The following is a 26,438-nucleotide window of genomic DNA, read 5'->3' on the forward strand; positions in this document are numbered from 1 at the left end:
TGGTATTCAGAGGTTTGCTTTTGGGAACTGGCTTGTAGGTAAAATAGATATATATTAGAACAATGGTCCAGGGAAACGACAAAAGGTTAACTGATTTCTAAAATCCTGTTTGTGACAAAGTTTCCTCAAGGCCCACTGTATGACAGAGGCAAACAGCAAGCACACACACAGGCTGGGTGGGAACTGAAGGCATGTACCACAGCATTCCATAATATGAGATAAGGGACTCTGCCGCATTGGCCAGCTCACAGTTCTCAGCTGCAGAGCCCTTGGGATTTCCAGTTTTGGTAAATAGACCAAATTAGGAGGACACTGGAAAGAACCAAATGCATGTGATGGGTTTGTGAAACAAAGGAATATGCTGACAGGACAGGACGTGGAAAGTATGACAACCAGAGAGACCAATCAACATTGCCCAAAGATGAAGAGTTATCAAAGGAGGAAAGAATAAAAGAAAGGATTTCAGAGAAATCAAGGGAAGCAAAGGGTCCCTGAGAAGGGAACCCAAGGTCACTGTAGCAGAAGGCATACCACCAGTCCAATTCACCCACCCCACTAGGGGGTCCGGGGATCTTGGTCTCTGACCTCCAGGCTGCTGACATTCAAAAGAGAACCTCAGAGTGAAGCCCAGGTACTGGCCAGATGTACCTCAACTCTGTGAACCCTGGGACTGGTAGATACAGAATTATTTGCATTATTATCTGCTATTACTGTGTATCAATATTATTTGGCTATTATCAAATGGAGAGGTCGTGGTCAGTTTGAGGGTTTGGGTCCACCCAGAAAAAGGTAACTCAGTCATAAATCCAGTGCCAACACTTATGAAGCTTCTGACACCTCCGCAGAGTTTAGAAGCCCTGCAGGTCTGCAGCCCCACACTTACACAAGCGGCCGTTGTGTGGCAATGATGTAATCAGGTTTGCCGTTCTTGTAGACGAGTCTGGCATTGGCCTGGACCCACTTCCAACGATTTTCTTTTGTCAGGAGACGGAAAACAGTCAGGCCAGTCTCTCCAGTTTTCATCACTGGAAAAGAGATGTCAAATGAAGGCGATGAGCAAAGCTGGACTTGCAGAGACTTCCTGAGCAATTTGTGGATCTGAGTGATACTGGCATTGCTGTAGGATCTTCCAGCACCATCTTGTGGACCTCAGGGCACCCTTCATTACAGGCTGCCAAAGCAGCGTGTATCTGACCAAAAGCCACTCACAGAAAATCGTTTTTCTCCACCCAGGCTGTAGGTTAACTATCAGTGTTGCAGAAGCAGCTCCTCCTTGTACTCTGAGCTAGGCTGTGGGAGGAAGGCGACACTTTTCCCTTCCAAAGTCCTTGCATAGATTAGTGAGACAAACAACCTAATTTACTGTTAGAAAGTTGCAACTATATAAAACATAATTTCTCCAAAGAGCACTCATCTATGCTAGCTGATCATGGCCATCACAGCAACATTTTGAGAGGAGAATGTGTTCTTTTAAATTCCATAACAATATTGTAATGTGAAATACTTTTTATATAACTTCTCGTTAATTTCTTTGATGAAACTGTGAAGTAAAACTCCCTGCAGCAGTATAAGGACATAAGGCTGGAGCCTCACTTGGTGTAAACTGGCATTGAAATCAACAGTGTTACTATTTACAAACAGCTTCCTTAGAAACACATTAGCTGTTTAAGAAGGTAAGTCAGATATAAGACAGAGGCCTAGTCTACACAACAGTGCTCCACTATGATGGCAGAGGTACCCTCCTATCTGCTGGCAGAGGTACACCTTTCCTCTTAAGTGAAAGAAGACTTCTGCTTGTATCTGGGAGCTGGCAGAAAGTGCATGTGATTTCTCCAGTGCCTACTGGCAGCTTAGACGGGTTCTTCAGGACTACACATGTGGTCAGCACAGCTGCTGCAATGGAGCTACTTAGAGCTACCACAAACACATGGATATGCACACATTCAAGCCACTGGATGACAACAAGGTTTGCTGCCTGCTATCTGCCTATCTGTTGGCAGACCCAGGTAAGTGTCAATAAGGCCTGAGTTAGTTAGTCTCCCGTTTGAAAAAAGAAATCCTCAGGTCAGGGCATGGAGAGGATGGATAAAGAAGTGGCCGTTTAAACAAGTATTTCTTTCTATGTGACTGCTTTTGCAGAGCAGCATATCCTCCTATAGCTGAACTGCGTCAGAGAGATTGTTAGATGCTTTTACATGCAAACTGTATTGGGTCAGGTCCATCAGACACAGTGTTGTTCAGCAAGCTTTACATTTTGCATCAAGGAGCACGTAAGTGGTTAGCTCTCTTAGCCTAAAGTCAGGCAGTAGGTAGGGCAGGATGGCACCTTAAAGACTAACTCAGAAGTATGAGCCTTCATATGAAACCACCTACTTCATCAGGTACTATATCCATATTGCAGTGAGGTTAATTCTACTATCCTGGCCCACAGACTTAACCAAAACTCATTCCAAGGCCCTTGGTAAAACAAAGAGGCATCCTCTCGAGTCCTCAGTGAAGTGCTCAGTATAGAAAGGCAGATCACATTGGGAAAAAGTCCCTCTAGCTTGAGTGAGCAAACTGTTCAAGGGCTTGGGCTACAGACTCATGTGCCCATCACAATTTGACTCTAGTGGCCCCTGCCAAAACCCTAATTAATCTGAAGGTCAGGCTACAGCACACCAAGAAGCCTGGGAGGAAAAGGGTTTTTTTTAAGCCTTACTTCTGACATGATTTTCAGCACAGTACAGCATATCAGCAGCATGAATAAATTGGTACCCTGTACCACGCATCCGCAGTTCCGCTTCTGTGTAGCCCAGAACTATCTTCCCTCTGCAAGACAGACAGACAGACAGATTAATGGGCTGCCTTGCAACAAATCAACTACTCTATGTCTTCCAGTAATATTTACAGTCCTGAAATGGCAACATTGCCCCTAAATAACAAGGGCAGCCTGTGGCTCAGGCTGTGAGTAAGAACCCCTCCTGGGTTGCCCAGTGCCCAAGTCTGGTCATGTAAAAGAAAGAAACATTGCTCATCTACCTACTCTATCCCCAGAGCACATGGGTAAAGAATAAGTTGAAGTCTAGTTCTTCATGACTGGAGTGGCCCAGGGAGAGCAGTGGAGGTTATTAATGTATAGCTGGCCTCATGGAACATTAAACCCCTCATTCTGCAGAACACTTCAGTGCCTGCCTAAATCCCATTGATTCCTGTGGGGCTTATTATCAGCTGCTTCAGCGCTGAACCGAACAGGGATGCTTTGCCAACCTGAGATCCACACCGCTGCCCATCAACCTAGGCGCAAGGGGAGAGCCATGACTTGTTGGTTGGCCAAACTAACAGTACCTCTCAAAGCTATACATCCCTGGGCTGGTGTAAGTTACACACACCCCTACTTCAGGGGTATTAAAAAAGTCACAGTAAGGAACACATTAGAGGCCTTGGCATGAGTCCCTCCAGCTTGTATACATCCTCCATTACATAAAGATAGGAACTGCATGTTGTTGCTAGAAATGGGTAACTGAAATAATAGAAACGTTCAGCTTGTCTACACTAAAAATGGGCTTGCAAGGCCAGATTCCATGTTTTTGCTGATCTAAAGAGGAAAACAGTGACTAGGCATTTGATCACTGGAACCCACCCAAAATAATTAAAACCCGTTACCAAAAGGAACAGCACTTGCTGTCAAGAATCAAAATCTGAAAACCTCTGAAGACCCTCCTAGCTGAACAATGAATGTGAACCTTTATCCATAATGTGAGTCTCACCTATGGGAGTATTTTAGAAAAATCCTATTTAATCAAATACACTCAGCTTCAGTACTCACTTGGCATCACACGCCAAAGGTGTGAAGTCTAGCTTATGCTTTGTTCTGAAGATCATGTTTTTGGTTCTAATCTCCAGGATGGACGGGGGCTGCAGAGGAGTAGAGATGGCAAAGAGAGCCAGCTGTGGTGGTAGCAGAGACCCATCTTCAGACCTTTTATTTTGTCCATGAAGAAACTTCAACCGTCCTTGGAGGTTTAAAGCCTGTAAAAGAAAAAGTTAGGACTCACTTTGAGAACCTGAATGAGATTGTAGAAGTAGTGCTTTGGGAAGAAAATCTAGCATTGAAAGCCCTGTGTAAAGAAACAAGCAAGGCCTACGGGAAGGACACAGAAGCCACAGAGAATCAGTTTATCATGGCTGTCTGGTAAATAGATTTCAGATGTGCTGGAACATTATAGTAACAATGGTGTAAATGAGTCTTAAAACTTGGAATGTAGGACCTGCTCCTGTAATTTGGGCTTGCTTAAATTAGGCAAAGGAACTATGATTAGTGACCTTAAAAGCAGGGGTGGGCAAAATATGGCCCACCAACCAATTCAATCTGGCCCATGAGTGGATGGCCACCAACTCACTGGCCCACAGGGGGACAGCGACTCTGGTAGCCATGTGGTGCCAGGCAGGCAGGGGGGACTGCTTCAGCCCAGCAGCACCAGGCATCAGCTGTGGACCCAGGCAGGGCTTCTCTCTCAGCAGGCAGGTGGCAGCATCAGCTGTGGATGCTGCAGACAGGCTCAGGAGCCCAGATGCAGAACCTGCTGGCTGCATCCACAGCTGAACTACCACCCTCCCAGCACGGTGGAAGCTCCCACGCAGAGTCCTGATCCGGAACCTGCCAGCATCATCTGCCACGGACCCAGGCAGGAGCTGCTGCCATGCCAGGTGGGTGGCATCGTCTCTCTCCAACTCTTTCCCCACCTCTCTCTGTAACCCAGCTGAAGCTGATGCTGCCACCCGCCTGGGCTCAGGTCCAGAGCTGAGCACCGGGGCTTCTGGCAAACTAGTTTCAGCTGGGTTCGGAGTGGGAGAGAGACAGACAGACAGAGAGAGGCAGGCAGAGCAACAGAGAGAGGCAGAGCAGAAGAGAAGGGATGGGATGGGACGAGAGGAAAAGACAGAGATGAAATGTGGCCCTTGACAGGTCCCCAAAACTCATTAAGTAGCCCTCCAGCCAAAATAATTTACTACTCCTGCCTTAAAGGCTGTGGCAGGACATGCCTCATCTACCACACACCTGAAAAGCAGAACAACAGAAGTTACGGGGAAAGATTTGTGCCTACTTTCCATTTCAACACTGCCAAGTGCACTGTTCATAACACATCCCAATGCTCCACACAGCTCATGCTTTCTTCTCCCGTAGATGCAAAAAGCAAAAAAAGAGAGAAATAGTGCAGCCAATGTGCTTATTGACATCCCTTGAGAGGCTGTTATGGACTTTAGAAAATACAATTTTATAGATGGAAGTATCTCCCTTTAAAATGATAGAAAGGCCAACCCTCCTTGTTTAACACTGATACCATCAACTGTAAGATTGAGGGAACTGTCCTGGAGGTTTCTGCATTATCACTTACTTTTGAAACCTTTCCAGAACTTGTCCTGGGCTTCTAGAGACATTCAGGAGCAAGAGGGCATGCATGCCAGTCATTACACCTGCCTATTGTTCTTGCCCTTCACTGTTAGTAGGAAGCCAACAGCAAGGTCGAGTGAACCGCCACCCATAACTAACACGCCTTGCATCAGAGCAGAACCATGCTCTTCACTGCTAGCTTTTATTCTTATTGGTCTGTCCTGCACTAGTTCACCCCTCCTGAACTCTGACAGGCTCCTACAATGAATCAACTTATGCAGAGTGCTCCTGTAGTAGCGTTGTTCCTGCTGATCACCTGCTTGGCTGCTGCCCCTGACACACTCACGTAGTGTGTTACCTTATGTTGAAAGTTTTGTTTAACTATTTATCTGCTTCAGCTAATGTACCCCTTGCCTCTAATGCTCCTGGACACAAGAAAGGAGTGAGTTACTACCTCCTTTTAGTCCTTGGTTTCTGCTTCAGCTGCAATCAGAGATTGTGATTTCTGACAACTGCTCACTGGGGTATGAGCAGAACCTACAGTGCGAAACACATTTTGGCCATCCTACAGCCAGAAGGCAAGAATGGCTTTTTGTCACCACCCACAGCAGCTGCCTTTGAACTGATGACCTAGAAGTGAAAATCTTCACAGCCCATTACCAGTCCCCTGAGCTATCCAGTGCTCTTAGCATTTAGCATGATAAATTCATCAACCTTCATACAAAGGCTGCATCATCTAGGACCTATACCTAATCTTGAGTCATGCCAAATCTCAGAAAGGTGAGTCAGTGGGAGCTGGAAGTGATCAGACCTGCAAAGCCCAGCAATATCTATCCACATCAGGCTCTTGTTACTATGCCATTAAGCACTCAGTAAGAAGGCGAGTACAGACTGGCCACGGCAATAATGACCAATACGAGAAGATTAGTTACTGCAGTCACTCTGATTATTTGCAATGTACAATGCATGAGAATTTTTCTAATCTAAGAGTCTTACTGCCTTGAAACAAGAAGCCCTAATATGCTCTGTATTTCAGGTGTGTTAACACTGGGGACAGAGAGAACTCCTTGAAGATTTGCTGCATAGTACAATGAAAGAAAAATGGAAAATCAAGCTAGTGTAGAGAAGGCCTCAGCTCTAGGCAATCCAGGACTTAATGAAAGTTCCAAAGAAAGAAAATCCAGGGACAGGAATAACCGCCTTATTTTTTGTAGGGTCAAAGGTCTTTGTGGACCCCCATCTGCCACCGACAGTGGGTGAAGTTGCCCAGGACTATCACACAATGAGACAACAACATAGGTTCTCACTCACCAAGAACCCAGATGAATTATCCAGGAGGCAACGAAACCGGCAAACAAAGCTCCTTTCTAGGAAAGAGGAGTTCTCAGGAGGCAGCTGGTCAGGCTTGTAGGTAGTAACAGAGTTGTTCATGCTCTTCTCACCTAAAAAATGAGAAATTGAAAAAAGCACCCAAATTAGCAGTATTTAAGTAACCATAAAAGCATGGAGGTTCCTGACAATATTGATACAGCGAGTCTGTGGAAGCTGTATCTACAAGTATTGTTATAAAACCAGGAAAAACTCCTCCTCTTAATGCAGAGACTTGGTTTCTCTAAATCTATCTGGCAGTCCTGTTCCTCTCCCAGTTAAATGTATGTGAAGAACAGGAAGGTTTCTAAGTTAAGATTAGCCAGACAACTTCAACTCTGCCCCATCTACAGTCCTTAAATCTGACATCTCTTTCTTTTTAGTGCACATTCCCTCAGTCTTCGCAGAGCATATGCTGGAGCATGCACATTCAAAAACGCAGATAGGGACTAAAGATTTGCAGCCTTGGCTGCAACTAAGGGTTGAATCAAACACAGTTTGTAAGCGGCAGCTATATTAAATGAGCTGACTGGTATACATCTTTACCTGGGCTAGACAGAGTTATGTTAGTTTGGTCTCGGTTGGAAGCCACTCTTTCATTTTAGATAGATAGCAACACATGCACTTCTTCAAGATGTACAGTCAGCTACCCCTGTGGAACTCTCCACTGAGCAGCTGAGGCACAGTTGTGCTCCCCTGGGGTCAAGAGAGACTGCAGAAGACACAGATGCATACTCCCATCTCTGGTGGCATCATATCAGGCAGGAGACCCCTGCTATCCCTGAGGTCAGTGGGAAATCTTTTGCTGATTACAATGGAGCTGGATTAACAAGTGTATGACAGGATTCTGCAGTTCCATCATTTATTGGAAGCAGTGAAAAATGAGAAGGCATTCCCTCTGATCTTTGGGGCAGTAACAGAACCGGACCAGGTGGCCAGACAGCTACCTCAAAAGGAGAACCTTATGTTTCCTGGGTCCCTGAGGTTTTCTGCACCTACCATCAACAGATGATTCATCCTCAGGTACACGAGGAGGATTAAGGGCCCAGTGAAGGTTGCGCCTGAACTCCTGCTGATCCTCGGTGTGAATCAGCTCAAACACACTCTGGTGCATGACATCTGTCTAGAAGGAAACAGAAGTGACAGGTAAGTCCTCCTGCATGTCTCTGTTATTTCACTGTAGCTTGGAACAGTCCATCTCATCTTCATTATAGCTGAGGAGGACACAGTAGGCCAGATTTCACCACTCACCTGTTGACCAGCAGAAAAATCTCCCCAGCAAGCTCAAAGCAGGCTCTGTAAGAAGTCAGGTTCTTTATCCTCCCACTGCTGCTAGAGGAAAGACTCCCAGTGACATCAGTGGGAGCTGCACTCAGTACACAGTCAATATCTAATCTCTGTTCTATGGACTTGCTAAAGACATTGGGCTAAATTTTAGCCCAGGGAGGCTGGCAACCACAAGGAAGGCAAACAAGTTACCTATGAAAGCAAACACTCCTCCACAAACCCATTCCTTCCAGCAAATCCTTTGTGTTAAAAACCAAAAAGTTTAAAGCAATGTGCTATACAATTTCAATAGTCACTTTGCACTGGAGAAAGGAGAACAACTTTATTCAGCTCACACTTAACATTCTGATAACACCTAAAGGCACAGACTGAGGGTGATGTTACATGTTATACTTGGACCATACTAAATCTATACACTGTTAAGCGGTGTTTAAGTTAGAATCTGCTGTGTGTTGTTGCACGTGAAGAGTTATTAGTGTCTGGCCTGCACAACTCTCACTTGCCACTAGAGGGCTAGAGAGCATTGAAGGAAGGCGGGGCGGGGCACAGGGGACAGGGGGGTGCTAAGAGGCAGGACACCTGGGCTCTATCCCTGCTCTGGGTATGGGCAAGGATGCCCAAGACTTGGGGTGCTGGAAGATTGCAAATGGCTCAGTTGTATCTTTGTGAAGCAGACTACATAGCATAGACCAGAGTTAACCCTCACTTAACCTTAAGATGCTCCAAGAGCACTTAGCAAGAGTCAACAAGGTTTAATGTGTGGACACTCACATTTTAGATGCTCAGAGACTTTACACTGAATCCTTAGTATGGACTCAGTGGGCACATCTACACATGCACTTTAATATGCAGGAGTCTATTCTCCTGCACATTAAAAACAGTGCTAATGTGCAGTAGACATAGGCTACAACACATTAAACATCACTAAAAATGCATGCATTTTTGCTACTGCGCATTAGGGCAGCCTAATGTGTATTTATATAGTACCTCATAGTAGAGATATGCAAAAACACATTAATGCATGTGTAGATGCGCTCAGTGTAAAGTGTAACTCTACCTGGACATCAGGGCCCCATTATGCTAGGTGATGCATAGGTACATAGTAAGTGAGCCACTTCCCCAAAAATATATTACAGTGGAAACAAGGCATCAAGAGTTACAGAACCAGATTTTAAAGGTATTTGCATGCGCAATTGATACATGGGAATAGAACCAAGCTTTTAAAGCAATTACACATCTATGCGACTTGTCCATATTTGTGGCAGAGAGGAAAATGGCATATCAATCTCTTTTCTTCAGTTCAGTGCCTTCAAAGGTCATCCATTTCTTCTGGCTTTGTATACAAGATCAGTAGTTTCTCAAAAGGAAATGAGCTCTGATCCCTTTAAATGCAGCAGTTAAAGGAAGACTCATCCCCCCTGTGTTTTTAAATGTAAGGTGCAGGCACAAGTATTTTCTCAGTATCCTTTCCAATGGATCCTCCCTTCTCATTCCCCCTCCCACAGCTAGAATGATAGCTAAAAAGGTGAACTATTCCATTTCAGACATGAAGTTTCACATCACATCACCCAGAGAACGTCTGAGGTATCAAAAGCCTAAAGTGACTGGTAGTGGTATTTTGACCCAAAATGCTGCACAATACAATTTTTATAAAACTAGCATTTGAGCAACATGAGCTCCTCGAGACACCCAAGGCCTGTAAAAACTCCAGACACTAGGCTTCCCAACTCTAGCTGTGCATCTGCACAGGTTTTAACTAACAGGGCTTCAAGCTCTGGTTAAAGAAAAAAAGATGGAGCAAGGTAGCATGTGTGTGCAGTTTCCACGCCAATGTAGCTGTACGACTCCTCACCTCTTTTGAAGCTCAAACCCCAGCAAAATGCAAGATACTGTGACCAAATTTGAAAAAATGTAGCTCTCTGCAGTCATTCATGTTTCCAAACTTTTATAAAAACTCAGTTTTGTCACCCATGTGGCATACATGATTGTGAATCTGTAGAACAGCACTATCGAGTACATGTTTTCTGCTTACTGCAGCCTATTAGTATTGCAAAGGATGGATGAATGGATGGTTCTAGGGTAAAAACGTTAGAGTGGGCAAAAAGGGCTCATAAGATCAAGGCTCAATTGCTGGCTCTGATACAGACTTCCTGTGTGACCCTGTACAAGTTACATCAGGGCTGAAATCCTCAGTTATTTAGGTGTCCAATTCTCAATTAAATAAATTGCTTCTCTGCCTCAGTTTCTGTTCTGGGAAATGGAGATAATAGCACTTATTTCCTTCCCAAGGATATTGTAAGCCTAAATCAATTGATGTACACTGACACTCAGATAATATGACATGAAGTGAAAGAGAAACCACTCTAAAATGTGCCCAGATATGTTCCGGCACAAAGGAATTATTTACTTGCAATTAAGATTAAGCCTCTCTCCTACCAGTGGAATCAGCAATGAAATCAATATTCTTTGTGGAAATACATTTGTTACAATTAACTAAAGACCATCTCTGAGTGACTTCAAAATATTTACTATTCCTGATATATGACCAGATTATTTCCATATATGAGGAATATCAGCCGACGGAGACTGATTGCTTGAGAGCAAGTAACAATGTCAGAATGATACTGGGCTATTAAAATGTTATGTCAAGGATAATAGTTCCACCTTAGATATGCTACCAGTCGAGGTGTCTTTCAGGTGCTGCAGCATGTGTAAGGAAATGCAATTTATTTGCCACAAAAAATATTAATCGTTTTTGCTAAATTTTTCATTATAAATCTGAAATCTAACAACCAACAGGATGTTTTTGTATTGGTAACAAAAAAGTACTGTTTTTGTTATTGTTTTCAATTGCTAGCAAGGATATTTTGTATTTCAGTTGTGGAAAACTAAACGTGTTTTAGCTTTTTCAGGTGTCCCATTGCATCCAAAGATATTTTTGACTGCTTCTTTTGGACCAGCTCTGTTGCACGGTCCCTAATGAGGCTGGGGCACAGGGCCACACCAGAATCCTTTCTAACTGTAACATAATTTTTCTTTTCTTTGCTCAGTGCATTAATGTCATCTCATGCCTGGAATTAACAAATAAATATAGTCTGAGAGGGAATTGGGCTTCATGTATTATGATCCTAATCCCTGTTATTTTTAATACTGTAGTTCCTAACAGTAACAAAACTCAATGAGGCAGTGCTATTTTTGTGTCAGCACAGCAGAGGCATAACCAACTAACCCTCCAATGTAAATCTCTGCTTTGGGCACTGGTGTAAATCCACTGCAATGCCATTGACTTCAGCAGAGTTCAATATGGTTGCAAGAGAACATATTTTGGCTCTTTTGCTGTGGATAGGAACTCAAATCTACCTCTTGGCTTTGCTCATCATTTCTAGAGTCAATGGCAATCTCCTCCTTCCTCTGTCCTCAGATCAGAGAAGCCATACATATATCTGTGAAACAAACATCTGATCAAGTTGTGTCAGGTTCTGATTTGAAAGGATTCTCCAGTCCATTAGCTTTGAACTCCTCAAAGAACACAAATAAATGTTTGCTTTTTCCCAAGTCATACGGTACTTTTAATCAGCAAAAATGAAGAAAAAGCCACAGGCTAAACAAATACCATGCTAAAAATGCACAGAACATGCGACTAACCTGATGGAATCCAAGATAGTCTTGAATTGTGTGTGAGGAATAAAATATCAGTCCTTCTGATGTCACCACCAACACAAAGCCATTCAGAGCCTATAAAACAGAAAGAGACAGCATGAGAACCAGACTTCAAATCTCAACCAAAAACCCATTTTCATTTGATGAAATCAAAGGAAGTCTATAGATGCAATTCCATTTTGATATCAGACCACCCAAAGACATCTGCTAGTCAGCTAATGGTTCATCAGCTACCATGTTAAGCCCTGTCACTGCTATCTCAATACAAGAGGATGGTGAGGGAAGGATGTGAAATCTCAGTACTTAGAGTTGAAGAAGGCATGATCAGAAAAGATACTGTGGGTGATGAAAGGAATTAGAATTTGGAATCAAGGCCAAACAGCCTGAAGAGAAAGAGAAAGGGCTATGAACCGACTGCCCAGGGGAGTTTTCCATCTATTGACTCCTCTGTGAAATCCTACGAAATATGACCTCTGTCCCAGGCAAGGTCTTGGAAAAAATGATCAAAGACGCCATCCATAACAGACTAGTTGATGGCAGTATCCTGAGGGATACCCAGCATGGTTTTGTTGTGGGTAGGTCTTGCCTGACCAATCTCATTTCCTTCTATGACCAGGTGACCTATCACCTGGACAAGGGAGAGGAGATTGATGTCATGTATCTTGACTTCAAAAAAGCCTTCAATCTGGTATCTCATGATCACCTCTTCGAAAAACTGGCCAACTGTGGCCTCGGGCCCACCATGATCCACTGGGCAGGGTACTGGCCCAGAGGGCGGTGGTTGATGGAAGTCAATTGTTGTGGTCCTCCAAGGCTCTGTTCTTGGATCTGTATTGTTCAACATCTTTATTAATGATGTGGACATTGGAGTCAGAAGTGGACTGGCCAAGTTCACCGACGATACCAAACTCTAGGTAAAGCGTCCATGCTTGAGGACAGGAGAGTGATCCAGGCTGACCTTGACAGGCTCAGGAAATGGGCAGATGAGAACCTGATGGTGTTTAACACCGAAAAATGCAAGGTTCTCCACCTTGGGAGGAAAAACCTGCAGCATCCTTATAGGCTCGGCAGTGCTACGTTGGATAGCACTACAGAAGAAAAAGACTTGGGGGTCATGGTTGATCACAAGATGAACATGAGCCTTCAATGTGATGCTGTGGCTAGTAAAGCAAGCAAAACGCTGGCTTGCATCCATAGATGCTTCTCAAGTAAATCCTGGGATGTCATTCTCCCATTGTACTCGGCCTTGGTGAGGCCGCAGCTGGAGTACTGCATCCAGTTTTGGGCTTCACAATTCAAAAAGGATGTGGAGAAGCTTGAGGGAGTGCAGCGAAGAGCCACGTGCATGATCAGAGGTTAGGAAAACAGATCTTATGATGATAGGCTGAGAGCCATGGGGCTCTTTAGCCTGGAAAAGCGCAGGCTCAGGGGCGATCTGATGGCCACCTTTAAGTTTATCAGGGGTGTTCACCAGGATCTGGAGGAACGTTTGTTCACCAGAGCGCCCCAAGGGATGACAAGGTTGAACGGTTATAAACTCCAGCAAGACTATTTCAGGCTGGACATAAGGAAGAATTTTTTTTTTTACTGTCTAAGCCCCCAGGGTCTGGAATAGCCTGCCATCAGAGGTGGTTCAAGCACCCACATTGAATGCCTTCAAGACAAATTTGGATGCTTATCTTGCTGGGATCCTATGATACCAGCTGACTTCCTGCCCTTTGGGCAGGGGGCTGGACTCGATGATCTCCCGAGGTCCCTTCCAGCCCTAATATCTATGAATCTATGAACTTTCATTTCTACCCAGGATAAATTTTACAACCTTTTCTCCAATGCCTGATGAAGGGTGTTTGTGTCCGAAAGTTTGCAATTAAAGAATTTTTTTTGCAAAGATCTTGTTGGTTTAATAAAAGATATCATCTCTACTACAAGTCCTGATTGCCTTTTCCTTTAGATCAATATGGTTACAACCTGGATACCTGAGGAGAAAGAAGCATTTCTGAAAATTCCAGAGGGCAAGTGGACCAAAAACAATGGTAGCGAGGACATGAGGTTATGGAGATTAGCTACACGACACAGTGTGCAGACTTTGAATGATTTTTAGCCATTTAAGTAAACAAGAAATTAATGACATAAACCATTACCACGGGGCCCCTGCCAGATGCAGCAATTGCTGAGGGTACAGCAGTCAGAGTGGATCCAGGGTGGGATTTGCAGGATGCCGGCTTTATCAATTTGGGGAAGGTGGTCACACAGGCACACATGGTGGCACAGCAGACAGTGGGAAGGTATATGCAGCAGAGGAGAGCAAGAAAAGTAGATTTCATAGGCATCAGGGCTGGAAGGGACCTCAGGAGATTGAGTCCAGCCCCCTGCTCAAGGGCAGGAAGTCAGCTGGGGTCATAGGATCCCAGCAAGATAAGCATCCAATTTACTCTTGAAGGTGTTCAATGTAGGTGCTTGAACCACCTTTGCTGGCAGACTGTTCCAGACCTTGGGGGCTCGGACAGTAAAGAAATTCTTCCTTATGTCCAGCCTGAAACGGTCTTGCAGGAGTTTGTGACCGTTCGACCTCGTCATCCCTTGGGGTGCTCTGGTGAACAAACGTTCCCCCAGATCCTGGTGAACACCCCTGATAAACTTATAGGTGGCCATCAGATCACCCCTGAGCCTGCGCTTTTCCAGGCTAAAGAGTCCCATGTCTCTCAGCCTATCATCGTAAGATCTGTTTTCCTGACCTCTGATCATGCACATGGCTCTCCTCTGGACTCTCTCAAGCTTCTCCACATCCTTTTTGAATTGTGAAGCCCAAAACTGGATGCAGTACTCCAGCTGCGGCCTCACCAAGGCCGAGTACAAGGGGAGAATGATGTCCTGGGATTTGCTCGAGAAGCATCTATGGATGCAAGCCAGCGTTTTGGTCGCTGTACTAGCCACAGCATCACATTGAAGGCTCATGTTCATCTTGTGGTCAATGATGACCCCCAAGTCTCTTTCTTCTGTAGTGCTATCCAACGTAGCACTGCCGAGCCTATAAGGATGCTGCAGGTTTTCCCTCCCAAGGTGGAGAACCTTGCATTTTTCGGTGCTAAACACCATCAGGTTCTCGTCTGCCCATTTGGTGAGCTTGTCCAGGTCAGCCTGGATCACCCGCCTATCTTCTGGCGTGGATATCACAAGCAGAGTCAGGAGCTCCAGCTCTTTGCATGTTCATGACATGAGACAGGTGTGGATAAACAGGCAGGGACACAGTCGTGAGGGGGGCTTCCAAGACAGGGATAGTCAGGGTGGGTAGAGAAGAGGTGATCACAGTACTCAGAGTGCTAAGGAGGGCCAGTCAACCAAGACAGGGGAAGAGAGGCAAACTATTGGAAATATTATAGTAAACTAGGGAAAGGTGGCTGAAGGAGAGAAGGCAGTTTGGGGTAGTAAAAAAAGACGTCTCCTTAGGACATTTTCATATTAGTTGCCAGCAGGAAATGCAGCAGCAGGTATCAGAGTAACAAGCTGAGATATGAGCATAGGCAAAGGGAGAAGTGTCAGGGCTTGAGGAGTCAGCACCATAAAGTTGGTAGTTATAACCATGTAAGCAGGTGAGGTGACCTACACACAAGGCACACAGAGAAAACAGCAAAGGGCTAGACAAAGAGCTACAAGGGACTTCCATCCAAAGTACCTGTTATTCCATTTGATGTTACTTTGATTCACATGCCTGGATTACACAGACATATCCAACAGCAAAAATATGTTGCTGGAACAGCAATGAACTGAAACTTACTTTTAACCTGTACTGTAGAAAACTATTAGGGGCAGAGAGATAAACAGAAACCTTCTGGATATCCCAGTAATTCTATCTTCTCCTCCAAATACCTCTTCCAAACAGCTTACTGGGCACTGCCATTTCCTCCTACTGCACAGACAGGCCCAAGTCAAGGTGGGACAGCAAGAAAAGCTGAGCTCTTTCTCAATTCCTCTTCCCTACAGTTACCTGGAACTGATGCTCTCCAACACGAGACTGCATAAGCAGCAGCAGGAGTGTGTAATTTGTTCAGTGCAGAATACTGAAGTTGGTTCTTAACCAGTAAAAACTGTAAAACAGGCTTAAAAGTGCATCCCATGAACCAGATCCTTAGAAGCTCTCCACTTAGCTGCTCTGTAATATTCTAAAAGGGGCAGTTGGGGTTCTCCTGTATCAACCACAGGAAAATGCCAGAGTGGTGTTAAACTGGCATAGCTGGCTCTAAAGCACACCTATTCAACTCCCCAGCATCCAGAGCCTGGTTGGAGTGTTGCGAGATTCAGGACCGACACAGCAGTCCTGAAGGGGAACATTAGTGCTGATATAATTTAAAGCAGCTTTTTGGGTGCCTTGCATGAATGGGTGGATTTCTCATAAAAAGACAAGCTGTGGACTTCAGATGTGCTAAAAGAAGCACCAAATAATTGAGATCAGCTACAAGCAGAGATAAGACTTAATGCTTCTCATTCTCTACATTTCTGTCTACATTACAACTAACAATTTGGGCCAGTTATTTGCACTTTTTTGGTGACTGCCAGGCTGATTCAGGCTGTTCTGTTTTCTGGTGTACATGCCTGTTACAATGCATTCTCACTTTACAGTACACAGACTACCTGCTGCATTCCTGAGAGATCTGTAAAGAGGCTTCTGTGGGTCTTTGGATCTCATATATACCTACTTCTCAGAAGACAGTATTCTCAACACTGTCACTCAAACTACCCAATGAAATGTGGGGTGAACTTTGGGCTATGATCCTATATTCCATTAGTGAGAAAATTTTCAGAAAGTCACAGTTTGACCCAAACAAGGAGCAAAGGACTAAGCCCTTTTACTCTGTTCTCTACTTACACTCTATATTCTACTCTATGATGGGGCCATCCAACTGGCAGCTCATGTTCAGCTTGCGCTGCAGGCGGTGGGGGTCTAAGTACTGCCTGTGCAGCCTGCACAGTGGTGACCCTGGCCATACCAAAGTGGGACAGCCCTGCTCCAGGACATCATCCTGTAACTACCTACAGGACAGAAGGTCTCATTAAGTCTCAATTTGGCTGTGCTTGTTCTGTAAAGCAAAGACTGAGAAAGCGTGATCAAGTATTAGTACATATAATAGATATAGTTATTTTAGGTACAATTGGTCTTGCCTCTGGTGAAGACAATGGATTGGGTAACTTTTTTCATGATTACTCTCCTTAAGAAGTTTTTTAATCCATCATGGTACCCAAAGACTTGGGTAACTTAAGCAAATGACTGCAAAACCAGTGCATTAATGGACTTACTAGCAGTAAGGATGGCAATGAATAAGTTGAGAATTAATAATGGCAATGAATAACAGGTGGCAATAGCTAGAATTTGGGGTGGAAATTTAACCAGGGAACATGTCTTTAAATAATCAAATTCATTATAGAAGCTAAATGATGAGGACAGGGAATAATACAGGACCCATGCTAACCAGTCAATTCCATCTACTTTCCCCCCTACAAACGATAAACAGTTGACTGGAACTTGACCCAAAAAGGATATAATAGTTTCTACTATATATGCTTCTAAATGTAGACCTGTTTTGTCTGAACAGCATGGAATTAGGAGATTTTAGTTTTCTGTCACTTTTTGAACTTCTTGGCCTGTTTATTCTATAGTTTGCCAGGTGTGATGCATTTTAGCAAGCTCTAAATCTCATCCCATGGCAAATAAAATGAGCTGTTAAATCCTAAGGGTTGTAATCCTTTTTAGATTGTATCCATTTTCTTTACTTAAGCAAATCATTATTGACCACAAAGTCTGAGTAAGGACTGAAGAAAAGGTAAATGTAGTCTGATGGATGGCTGTTTCATATTTGTTAATGTTTTTTACAAGAATCATGGAGGGTTTTTTTTGGGTGATGTCTTTTATTGGACCATGGTTAGGATAAAGTTAGATAAGCTTTTGAATGCAAAACATTCTTCATTAGTTCCAAAGAAGAACAGAAGCATAGCAATTGCACAGAACAGTGGGTAGAGCTATGAAATTGGAGGGGGCAGAAATTCCCTAGGTGTAGCAGACAAACATTTAGCAGAAGAAAAGAAGCTTGATTACTGGGAAATCAAGATCCATCTTGAGGGAGAATGTTGATTATCACTTACAGTGTGTCAGAAGAATTTCAGGAATTGGGTAGATTAAAATATGTTCTAAAATTAATATTGGTGTTCAGTCCTTGGTTCCTAGTGTCCAGCCATCTTATGACTTCTTGCTCTCAACCTTGCCTTTCAAAGGTATAGGGTACATTTCTCTTGGGAACAAAGATAGTGAGGTCATAGAATCATAGAGAAGTAGGACTGGAAGGGACCTCAAGAGGTCATCTAATCCAACCCCATGACCAAGGCAGGATTATCTCTATCTAAAGTATCCTATACAAATCCACTGTCTAACCTCTTAGGAAAACTACATAGTTAACTCTGACACAACACAAGACAACACCCTAATCTGCGACACGTAAAACAAAGGGACCATGGCAGCCAGATCTTTGTGTTGCAAGGGTTGTTAAAATATGTTCAAGAGATTCCCAGAAAGAGGGCTGCGCCCCTTGCTACAGATGAATGAAAAAATCCCAATAGTCCACACCAATTTGAAAATGGAATAAAATTCCTTCCCAACTCCAAACATGGTGAGCAGTCTCACCCTGAGCAGAGAAGCAAGGCCCTTCAGCCAAAAACCAAATGCCTTTGAAGAAAACTTAAAAAAAAAAATCCTGACAATTGTAGCAGCAGGGGGAAGAGGTGGAGGAGGTGGGGAATTCCCTCCTGGCCTCGTCCATGCAACAACCAGCAAAGCCCATAAGCATTGGAAATACCCATAGCAGAACAGTGGTATAGCTACACCTCGATCATCCCTGACCAATGGCTCTTCAGCCTTTTCTTGAACATTACCAGTAACAGAGAGCCCACAACTTCCTTAGACAGTCTATTCCACTACCTCATTGCTCTTAATAGTGAAGAAGTTTTTCCAGAAATCCAATCTAAACTTACTTTGCTGCCACTTCAAGCCACGGGTCCATGTCCTATTCTCTGCAACAAGAGAGAAAAGGTGTTTTCCCTTGTTTATAGCAGCACTTCAAGTATTTGAAGGCTGCTAGTATGTCCTTTCTTAAGCACTTTTTCTGCAAGCTGTTCATGCCTATTTTTGTCAACCTCTCCTCATATGACTTGCTTTCCAAGCCCTTTATCATTTTTGTTACCTGCCTCTGGACCCTCTCCAATTTTTCCATGTCCTTTTTAAAATGTGAAGCCCAAAACTGCACATAATACTCTAGATGTGGCCTAATCAGTGCCAAGTAGAGGCACTATCATGCTTCTTTTGTCTTGTGCCTAATGCTTCTTTTGATGCATCCCAAACCCTTATTTGCCTTTTATGCAGCTGCATCATGCTGCAGATTCATATCAAGTCTGTGATCTACCAAGACTCCCAAGTCCTTTTCCATAGGGCTGTCATCCAGCCAGGTGTCACCCATTTTGTATTAGTAGTTTAAATTATTCATCGGGGGGGGGGGAGCAGCACCTTGCATTTGTAAGCACTGAACTTCATTTGGTTAGCTCTAGCTCAGCTTTGGAATCTGTTGAGATCCTTCTGAATGGTGCTCCTGTTCTCCGATATGTTTGCATATCTTCCCAGTTTCATGTCATCTGCAACTTTGCTCAAGAAGCTTTCTATGCCATCATCCAAATTGTTTAATAAACTTGTCGAGCAGCACTGGGCCCAGGATGGACCCCTGTGGGACTCCACCCTAAACCTCCTGCTATTCTGATGTAGATCCATTTATAATTACCCTTTGCTTGCAGCTATTGAGCCAGCTGTCTATCTTACAGAAATTTTGTCTAGCCTACATTTCTCCAATTTGTTTATGAGAAAGTCAGAAAGAAAATGGTTGTTCTGTGAAAAATGTGCTCCTACTGATACATGCGAGTCTCTGTCCTTTGTATTTTTTTGCACCAGAATTCTTTCTGATGTGTAGTTGCTGTTCAATTTCATCCATGCATGAAGGTGCCATGAGGGCATTCAGTGCATTAGGTCAGGTATATCATGTTTTGGGAAAGGCATGTGTAGGATCCATGTGTTCTGATGTGTTCATTGTGGGAGGTGTTGATTGTAGTAGCACTGTTGACAGGTTAAATATCTAGTGTTAAGACAAGGCTATGTCCCATCTGATGTCTTTTTAGCATTGGAGAGTTTGCTTTAACTGTGCTCATAACTATATCACCTAAGCACCATTTACCATTTAGCCTCCTTTCCACTTTTGTAAAGATCACATCCAGAGGAATAGGCAGCCAGGATAGTAAGTAGCCCTCAGATAAAACTCACCATCCACACACAGGGAAAAAGCTGAACAAGAATAATGGTGAAAGTCTACCTCCGACATTTCAATTAGCAGCAAGCTCCACAGCTGACAGCCCATAGTATGGAGAATGCTCTTACCTTGCCCCAAGAATGCCCCCTAGGCTATGGTGGGAGAGACTGTCAGAACTGCCCACACAGAGGACATTGTGGGTAAGGGGTGTTTTCACTGGTTTCCACCAAGATGCAAAGTAGCATACACAGAACCTAGGCTATGTGAGACGTTTACTGAAGAGCTGAGTAGCTAGCTCTGCAGTAAATGTCTCAGCATCTACATGTGCAGTCCCATTAGGTCACAGTAAACTAATAAACTGCAAATACAAGTATTACCCTGCTGTAGAGTTTTTTTGTGCACAGCATCACACGTGCAGATGCTGACCCATAAAGCTGGGGCACGAGACTGCTTCAGTGTAGGGGGGCTACTGGTAGATAACACACCCCACTAGAGCACCCTTGTGCCCCAGCCCCTATGCAGCATGTTGAGCCTGGTCAGAGCGGCCCTGGGCTGGCAGGTAGACCCCTGGAGCCCCTGCTAGGTGGGGCTGCTCCACCCTGGCTCAACATGCTACAGTCCCAGGCACATAGGCAAACAGCGTGCCCAGAAGCAATAAACTCTGATGCAGTAAGTGCTGGAATTTATTGCTTCACATGTAGATGCACCCAGGTAGTACTAAATAAATCAGGTTTCAGTAGTTCTAGAACAGACAAATAAATATCTAGCTCTTATTATCCTCTTACCAGAAAATCCTTAAGTTTCATATAAAGATGATCAGGATCACTTGGCCCATGTTACAGATAGGGTAACTGGGGCTCAAAGAGATGCACTCAAGGTCAACTGGCATGCCAGCTGCAGAAAAGGGAATAAAAACAAGGTTTTCAACATCCCTCTAAAGCACAAAGCCACACTACCTCACTCTTGTCTTCGTTTACTGAGAGGAAAGGACAAGTTTCATAGATTTCATAGACATTAGGGCTGGAAGGGACCTCACAAGATCACCAAGTCCAGCCCCAAGGGGCAGGAAGTCTGCTGGGGTCAAATGATCCCAACAAGATAAGCAGCCAAATGTGTCTTAAAAGGTGTCCAGAGTAGGTGCTTGCACCACTTCTGCAGGGAGTCTATTTCAGACTCTGGGGACTGACAGTAAACAAGTTTTTTCTTATGTTCAGCCTAAAACAGTCTTCCCAGAGTTTGTGATCATTAGACCTTGTCTTTGCTTGGGGTGCCCTGGTGAACAGATGTTCTCCCAGTTCGTGGTGCACCCCACTAATATACTTATAGGCCACCACCAAGTTCCCCCTAAGCTTTTGCTTTTCCAGGCTGAGAAGTCCCATGGCTCTTAGCTTTTTCGCATAAGACTGGTTCTCTTGTCCTTTGTTCATGCATGTGGCTCTCCTCTGGACTCTCTCAAGCTTGTCTACATCCTTTCTAAAGTGCACAGCCCAGAACTAGGTGCAGTACTCCAGCTGCAGCCTCACCAGGGCCAAGTACAGTGGGAGGATGACTTCCTGGGTCTTGCTTGAGATACATCAATAGATGCAAGCCAGAGTTTTGTTTGCTTTGCTGGCTGTGGCATCTCACTGATGGCTCATAGTCCTCTTGTGGTCAACCTCATGGTCAATCACAACCCCCTTTCGATCATGGTGCTAGCAAGTATAGCACAGCTGAGCCTATAATTATAATGCAAAGTTTTTTCCCCCCGAGGTAGCGCACCTTGCATTTCTCAGTGTTGAATGCCATCAGGTTTTGATCCGTCCACCTTGCAAGCCTGTTCAGTTCAGCCTGAATTACCAGCCTGTACTCTAGTGTGACCACACTTCCCCATAGTTTGGTGTCATCAGCAAATTTAGCCAGTGTGCTTCTAATACCTGCATTCAGGTTGTTTATAAATGTTAAAAAATACTGGTCCAAGTACAGAGCCCTGGGGGATGCCACTGGTCATCATGCGCTATGTTGACATGATTCTATTGACTGTCACTCTCTGGGTCTAACCACAGAGCCAGTTCCCAAGCCATCAGATAGTGAGGATGTCAATGCTGCAGTTCCCCAGTTTAGTCATGAGGACTTCATGGGAGACCAAGTCCAAAGGCTGTTTTGAAGAACATGGAGATGATGTCAACCTCTTCTCCTTTGTTTAGGTGATGCATGACCTGGTCATAGAAGGACATTAGGTTGGTCAGGCAAGACCTACCCGCAACAAAGCAGTGCTGGCTATCCTTTAGGATGTTGTATTCCTTTAGCTTGTTGATAATGGTTTCTTTGATGATTTTTTTCCAATATATTTCCAGGGATTGAGGTCAAACTGATTGGCCTGCTGTTCCCTGGATCTTCCTTAGTCCTTTTCTTGAAGATGAGCACCACATTGGCCCTCTTCCAATGCTCAGGAACCTCACTCAAGCACCATGGGTTCTGAAATATCTTTGCCAATGGCTGTGCTATGATGTCTGCCAGCTCTTTTAGCACTCTTGGGTGCATTCCATCCAGGCCACCTGATTTGTGGGTGTTCAGCATCCCAAGGTGTCCCCTCATGAGATCTTCACCAACGATGAGTGTGAGTTCACCCATGCCCTGGCAACTGTGCATCTTGTTAGGCAGGGTGATCCCCTTGGGCTGGTGGAAGGCCAACGCAAAGTAATCATTAAGATTAGCTTTTTCCTGAGTTTCGGTTGTCAGCTGCCCCATTTTCTTTAGCAAGGGTCCAATGTTGCCCTTGTTTTTCTTCTGACTACCCACATATCTGAAGGAGGACTTTTTGTTGTCCTCGATTTCTGTAGCCAATTTGAGTTCAGTTTTGGCCTTGGCTTTCCTAATTTGCTCCCTGCAGGTGCAGGCCAGTGCTGAATAATCCCCCTTGGTTATGTCACCCAACTTTCAACCTTTGTAGGCTTCTCTTTTCAGATACAAGAAGTCTATAAGTCTTGTATTTAGCCACAGGGGTCCCTCAGCCCTTTTGCTACCTTTCCTATGGTCTGGATGGACTTGCCTTCAGATCATCCCCTTTGGCCCATAACAGATCCAGGAGTGCCTTACCTCTTGTTGACCCATAGACTTCTTGAGACAAGTAAAGTTCATCAATTCAGGTGAGAAAGCTACACAATCAGATTTGGCAGAGTGCTCCTCCCACTGAAAATGGAGATAGGCTTCTATATAAGAATCATATTTTCCAAGGCATCTAGGGGATTTAGAAGTGTAAGTCTCGTGTGCCTTAGGAAAATCTCCCCCAAATCCCCTCAAGCAGAACCTGAGGGGTATGTTGTTCTAACAACAGGAGTAGTTATATCTCAGCTGAAAGAGAAGTCGTAGCATTTGCCAATTTCCCAAAATGTTATTCTCTGTCAGAAAGCATCTCCTCCATGTTATATTTCCTGAGGGTCAGCTTTTTTTACTCTCCTGAGTTTTGGAAATGCTCAGTTGCTATTTTACTGTTTTCTTCAAAAGGTTATAAACAGAACCAACTTAGAAGAACTTGGTGGGTGCATCTACACAAGATATTTACTGTGCAGTTGACCAATTAACTAAGCAGTAAATGTCTCAGGTGTCTACACATGAACCTCTATTAGGGTGTGCAAAACTAGTAAATTCTGCAGCAGGTTAGTACTTGTAAATACAAGTATTATCCTGCTACAGAGTTTTTTCATGCATAGCAGTGCACATGTAGACACTGACCAAGCTGGCATGAGGGTGCTTCAGTGCAGGGGCTGCCTGCCAGCTAGCTCCATGCTAAAGCACTAGTGCCCCAGCCAGCCCAAGCTTGTCTGCAAGGACAGGAAGTTGTGATTGATGTGAGGTAAGGTATGACTGTAGCAGCAGAAATAACCGATAGGACTGCAAACAGACATTTAAACAACACAGACCAAAGCAATCACTGAATCTAACAAGCGACTAGGTAAAAACAACCCTTCTTATTTGAGACAGCTGCATAATGGGGCAACTGAGCAGCACCTAATAAAGGATTCTTTGAATAGCTGCTAGTCCATTTGCAATGGGATGGAGTATTTTCAGGGATTCCTTTCCAGGGGTAGAATATTATAGATTCCTATATTAGATATTCCTTGATGGTCTGTTTAAATTTTGCAGGATGCATATGAGTTCCTTGAGAAGAATCAGTTCTAAGAGGATAAGCATACTGTAAGGTCAAAGTGACATCCTGGGCTTAGAGATGCTTTACACTGACTCCGAAGCTAAGAAAAGGCTGGAGTTTCATTTCTCTTCAGATTCTCTCTGAGGCTGGCTGCATATTGTGTATCAGTAGTAAAGCTGAGCAAGCACTGTTCTGCAGTAAGTGTTTAATTTCTGAATACTTTAGAAAATTGCTGTTTATAAAAATTAGAGTACTTTAAAGACCAATGTGCATTCTGAAATAAAGGTTTCACTCTGAAATTTGTATAAGCAAAATACTACTAAATGTGCAAAAACATTTTTTTAAAAAGCAAAAGAACCCAAAATTTTGTTACAGCCTATCCAAAATGATTTTTCTATTCCAATTTTTTGCTCACCTGTCTATGAGATACTTCCAACAGTGTTCAGAAATCCTGAGTGGGAAATTATAGACTATTATTTTCCTGTTTGTGTCTTTTAGAAGTTTATGATATAAATTACTTTTATAGCTCTTAATAACATATTACCCTTATAGTGGCACTATGGTTTGTCTCATTAGCCCATTCCGTTTTTGAATGTTCATAAGGCCCTAATGCCACTCTGACTATCATGATCTATTTTCTTATATCTGTTGAGAAATATTATTTTTAAAATATCACTGAAAGAACCTATACCTTAATTTTGCTCTTCAATTTAAGAACAATCAGAAGTACAAAAATCACCCTTCCTATTATGTTCATTATTTTGTGACTCATCCCTGACTGCCCCTCTCTCTTTCTCACACACACACACACACTTTTATATTATGTTCCTCTGAATAAGTCTGTCTTTTAAGTATGTAGCTCCAGACAATATAAATACCATGTAGTATCATATGTGTGTTCATTCATGCACATTCCCCACCCGAACACAGTGAACCTCTCTGGATGATGAACTGTATGTTCTGTTTTCATAAAATAAACACTTAAGATCCTTCACTAGTGCAGAATATAGAGCCCTAAAATCTCCCAGCAGAGACTAGCTAATGTAGCTAGCAATGTAAAGTTTTAGATGCATTTTTAATGTTATACAATTTACAGACTTTCTGGTTCAACGGATTTTCATCCTCTTCTAGAATTCAGAGACAGCAAAATCAATACAAAAGGGAAATGTCTGAATTCACAAGCAGTACCTGGACTGGGCTGTATATTTATAGCTAACCATGAAGGAAAGCGGGATATAGCTAATTTCAAACTTACTCAGTACACCATTTTGGCCTTTTTCTATTTTGAGGACATCCATTTGCTGCCTTTCCCTTCAGGGTGGCACAGCCAAGTGTTAAATAAAAGTGTGCAATTTAGAAAGGAGGTGATGTTTTTAATGAGTATCTGTTGATAGAAGAATTGCTTCCCCAGGCACAAGACCTTCTGCATACTATTTATCTGCTGCAAACTCAGTATGTAATACTATGCATTAACAACAGCCATTGGATGACAGATCAAGGGTTGCCAGGTCTGGTTTAACAGTTCCTTGATTCCAGGAGGTGAAATGGAAGATTGACACCATGCATCTTTTGCCATGGCAGCCACAACATCCTAACCCTAAGGATTTTACTGGTCTTCTCGGTGTACTTCAACAGAGAGCAATCAACCTAAATCCTCTATGAATTGTCTAAATCATCGTCTGAATCTCTCTGCCAGCTTCTGTGTGACCTCATCTACTGATCAGGGTTCTTGAAAGCTTCTTGGCCAACACTAGTTGTTTTTGGGGACCTTCAGGAAAAAGGAGTTGCAGTGCTGGAGAATAGCCTTCCCCATGCTGTAGTCTTCAGGGCTCCAACCTGGAAATGCATCTGCTCTGAAACTGTCTGGCTTCATTGAAGCTCTGTTCCTTCCCTCTCTCTCTCTCTCTTTTATTTTTTAAGTTTTACTTTATAGAAGTGGCAGTGGCTTTAATGGCTTCAAACCCTGCCTGTCAGTCTGTGGCAGGCCCTCATTTTTCCTTGCAGGAGGTCCATGGTCCTGCTGAGGCATGTTCAGGCCTCCACTTACCTCCCCATTCAAGTCTTTTGGGCTACAATGGCACTCTCATTCACAAGAGTGTATAGGGAGGGGTGGCACGGGGAAAAAAAAATCTTGCTCAGAAAGCAGTGGAGCAGCCAGCAGTTCCCCAGTGTTTCCCTCATTACGATGCTGGGGTGTCCAGCTTAACAATCTGCAACTGCAAATGAAAACTGTGGCTGGACTAAGCATAAAGCTTCTCTCTCTTGTCCTGGATGATCCAGCGCACATTAA

At 43.7% G+C, this 26,438-nt stretch overlaps 1 protein-coding gene across 1 annotated transcript in view; it reads right to left on the minus strand.

Moving 5' to 3' along the window:
- The window catches only part of LOC149867195 (aryl hydrocarbon receptor-like), an 81,627-nt gene that overhangs the window by 11,131 nt on the left and 44,058 nt on the right, over window positions 1-26,438 (minus strand). Inside the window, exons 4-9 of the mRNA XM_090044951.1 lie at window positions 11,675-11,764; window positions 7,742-7,865; window positions 6,686-6,816; window positions 3,809-4,011; window positions 2,702-2,811; window positions 884-1,025 (exon numbers count right to left, since the gene is read on the minus strand). Coding sequence (XP_089901077.1) covers window positions 884-1,025; window positions 2,702-2,811; window positions 3,809-4,011; window positions 6,686-6,816; window positions 7,742-7,865; window positions 11,675-11,764 — 800 coding nt within the window. The remainder of the gene's footprint in view (window positions 1-883; window positions 1,026-2,701; window positions 2,812-3,808; window positions 4,012-6,685; window positions 6,817-7,741; window positions 7,866-11,674; window positions 11,765-26,438) is intronic.

Source organism: Crocodylus siamensis, chromosome 4 (genome assembly GCF_052110815.1).
Source record: "Crocodylus siamensis isolate JL-2025a chromosome 4, ASM5211081v1, whole genome shotgun sequence".
In the NCBI taxonomy this organism is placed as follows: domain Eukaryota; kingdom Metazoa; phylum Chordata; order Crocodylia; family Crocodylidae; genus Crocodylus; species Crocodylus siamensis.